General features: G+C 51.0%; 1 protein-coding gene across 1 annotated transcript; it reads left to right on the top strand.

The window, feature by feature from the left end:
* The first annotated feature begins 1,220 nt into the window (after positions 1-1,220).
* On the top strand, positions 1,221-2,940 carry PATE1 (prostate and testis expressed 1). The gene is made up of 2 exons (XM_031025918.2): positions 1,221-1,964; positions 2,687-2,940. Exons 1-2 carry the CDS (start codon positions 1,709-1,711, stop codon positions 2,818-2,820), a joined length of 390 nt encoding a protein of 129 aa, XP_030881778.2. The 5' UTR covers positions 1,221-1,708; the 3' UTR covers positions 2,821-2,940.
* Positions 2,941-3,182: the final 242 nt, after the last annotated feature.

Genomic DNA, 3,182 nt, shown 5'->3' with positions numbered 1-3,182 from the left:
GCGGCTGTTCCTAGAATCCACCAGCTCAATCCCTTCCATGGGAATTGTACCTCTAGCCAGCTCTCTGACTGAATACCTAGCGCTTCTCAGAGTTGAGGTAACCCCTGCCCCTAATACCTGGCCTGACACAAAGTGGGAAGGACCAGCTCCCCTCGCTCCAGGGGGAATCTCAGACCTCTGTCCCCTAACAAAATCTGTCTCAACCTTTGGGAAACTCCCAAGAATGGGAAGCAGCTTCCTCCTCAGCTCTCAGTGTCAGGGTCTGCTTTGTTCTAGAGTGACTGGGTGTGAAACTGGCCCCTCCTGAGAATCCTCGGTCAGTGTCCCTGAGTCTAACCTTCCACCTCTCTTCTCCACTCCCCACAAGTATGCCTTTTTAAGGGTCTATGCTCGGCACCCTTTCTGTGTTGCCATGATTCGTGCTCATGGACTCAGCTCTAACGAGCACCTTGGCATAGATGACTCTGAGTCCTACCCACCTAGCTCTGACTTATCCTCGTTTTCTCCCACAGTGTGGTTTTATGAAAAAAACAAAACAAAACCACAAAACATGGCATCCTGGGTGGTCAGACTGGAATAAATCAGGTCCAGGACTTACCTCGCGGGTCCCTTTTCTCCCCAGTTCTCCAAAAAGAGAAACTACAGAGTCACTGATTTCCCTGGGAGTGGAGTACGCCTTTCCAGCGTTCCTGCAGTGTCCCCACCCCTAACCCTTCTTGGGGAAGCCCAGACTGGCAGAGGTATAAATAGGCAGCTGGCAGCTTCCTGCCCTAACCTGCTCCTTTTTCTTTTCAAAATGGACAAGCCCTTGCTTTTGGGACTCCCCCTCCTGCTCAGCTGCCTTAGAAGTGAGTCCCTAGCCTTGACGGTTGGTGAGGTGTGTCCAGGATAGGGGAATGGGTCAGAGCTCCCATGACGGAGAGGCTCTTATGGGAGCCTCATGAACGTTCTAATACCATGCCTTTCACCTCCAATGCATCACATCCCTTCATCAGAGGCTTAGTCTCCCCCTTAGAGGAGAAAATAAGTGGATTATAAAGGAATTGAGATTTTCATAGAAGTTGTGAGGAGGGGTTTGTAAAATGAGGTCTGCTGAGCACGTATCTCTTTCCCCAACAGTACTGTCTGGGTCACTGTATGACGGCGAACACACAAGTGAGTAGAAATAGATCATGGTGTGGGAGGGGGAAGACGGGAGGAGGGAGGAGATGAGCCAGGCAGAGCGGGCATTGGGTGTCGAAAGGAAGCCAGAGATAGACCTTGCGTTTATCTTTCTCCTGTGGTCTGTGCTGTAGGGGCGGGTAGGGTATCCGCGAGTCCCCACGGAGGTGAAGGGAATTGAAAGGAAGATGCCAGGAGGCAGGTGCCAAGGCTTTGGAGGGACAGAAAGAGCCTAGCGTGGCCCCAGGTGAACCGCGCAGGACGGAGCCCGTGTGCGGCAAGCCTCGCAGGGACCCCGTGCAGGGCTAAATCTCGGACGAAATTGCAGATTTGATTTTGTTTTTTCTTGCCAGCACAGTCCATGAAATATTTGTTGATGCTAACCACTACTTCAGTGAGTATGAAGAGGACCTGATTATCTCCGTCTTAAGTTCGTTCTTTTCCTTGCCCTGCCCCCTTTATTTCCCCTCCCATTTTTCCCAGCCCAATCTCCCGAGACCATGAATTCCCGCCCCTCTCCTGGCTTAGCCTCTCTTCATAGAGGCGGATGCCCACACTTCACGGGCCTCTGGGCAAGCCTTCCGGACTCCAAGCCGACTTCCGATCTCAAAGGGGAGGCGGATTTTCTCGTGGCAGCGGGAGATCGCCTCTCATTTCTATTCCTGGTTTCCCGGCCCCAATGACAGAAATCATTCAGTGTAGGATGTGCCACTTGCAGTTTCCAGGAGAGAGGTGTTCCAGAGGCAGAGGAATATGCACTGCTACAGAAGATGAGGGTTGCACGACTGGGAGGATTTTCAAGAGTAAGTTGGGGGACAGGGGTGGGGGAAGCTGACCGGACGTAGGAGCCGTGGGAAAAAGCAGGGACCGTATTTTGCCCCAGGCAGCCCCAGCCCCGGGATGCCTGATCTCTCTCTACCCCTATCAGAGACCATCATGAAAAATGGATGGAGGTGGTCACCGAGGGGTGGGGATCTATAGCTACGGTACCAGTATTTTGAGAAGCCTGCAGAAAGCAGGGAGACTGGGTGGAGAGGAAGAGGGGAGGCACAATATGGCCAGTGGAGAGCAGGTGCTTGTTGGAGTGGGGAGAGCAGCTCCTTGTCTGTCCATGCCTGGACCTCCATGGGGGTGGTTTTAAACTGTGGAGATAGAGGGGCCAATGTGAGCAATAGACACGGGTTAAATGGCCCTCTCGGTTCTTCTACGGTTTGTGCTAAGCGAACCCTTGGCATTTATAACCCTGACTTAAACCAGTGTTAAGATTCTCCATTGAAAACGTTCAGCTTTGGAAATCCCTCCGTTGCTGCTGTTATCACCTCCCCAACCCCAAGAACTTTTGCAAACTATTCTGCCACTGCTTTCCTTCCCGGAAGCCCTCAACTTGCAACATCTTGCAGTTCTGCATGTTTGAATAACAGAGACTTGAACTACACACAAAGTTGTTCTTGTCGGCTGGTAGGGGCTGGAAAGAAGTTTCTTTGCTGAAGCCTATTTGCTAATCTGTCTCTCCTTCCTCCTGCAGAAGATGGGACTCTGTGGTTAACCTTCATGGGCTGCCTGAAAAACTGTGCTAATGTGGACAAAATAAAATGGAGTGTCTACTTGGTGAAGTTCAGGTGCTGCAGGGGCTATGACCTTTGCAATGAAACCCTGTAGATGTTGCTAGTCCTTTGGGGGCTCCAGTCTCTGGATGACATTATTGCCTCAGCCTCGTCCCAGTGATTTCCTAGAAAGCCATGTTTCGGATTGCAAACACGTGGTCCTGCCTTCTGCCTATATAAGAAAAAATCCTCTCCTTTTCTAGATTTTCCATCTGAGTCCCTGGTGGTGGTGGTGATGGAGTGGGGGAAAAACAAAACACTTTGAGAGTAAAACCAATGTCTCCTGCAGGTTCTTACGAAACCTAGTGCTTTCACTGTGTACCAAAGTTGCTTCAGAATAAGAAGACTAGAGATGCCTGGGTGGCTCAGTCAGTTAAGCGTCTGACTCTTGATTTTTAGCTCCTGTCATGATCTCAG

The sequence above is a fragment of the Leptonychotes weddellii genome, chromosome 11, assembly GCF_054177405.1.
Source record: "Leptonychotes weddellii isolate Sample4059 chromosome 11, ASM5417740v2, whole genome shotgun sequence".
In the NCBI taxonomy this organism is placed as follows: domain Eukaryota; kingdom Metazoa; phylum Chordata; class Mammalia; order Carnivora; family Phocidae; genus Leptonychotes; species Leptonychotes weddellii.
Note: the sequence above shows the minus strand (reverse complement) of the source record. Positions and strands in the feature narration are given on the sequence as shown.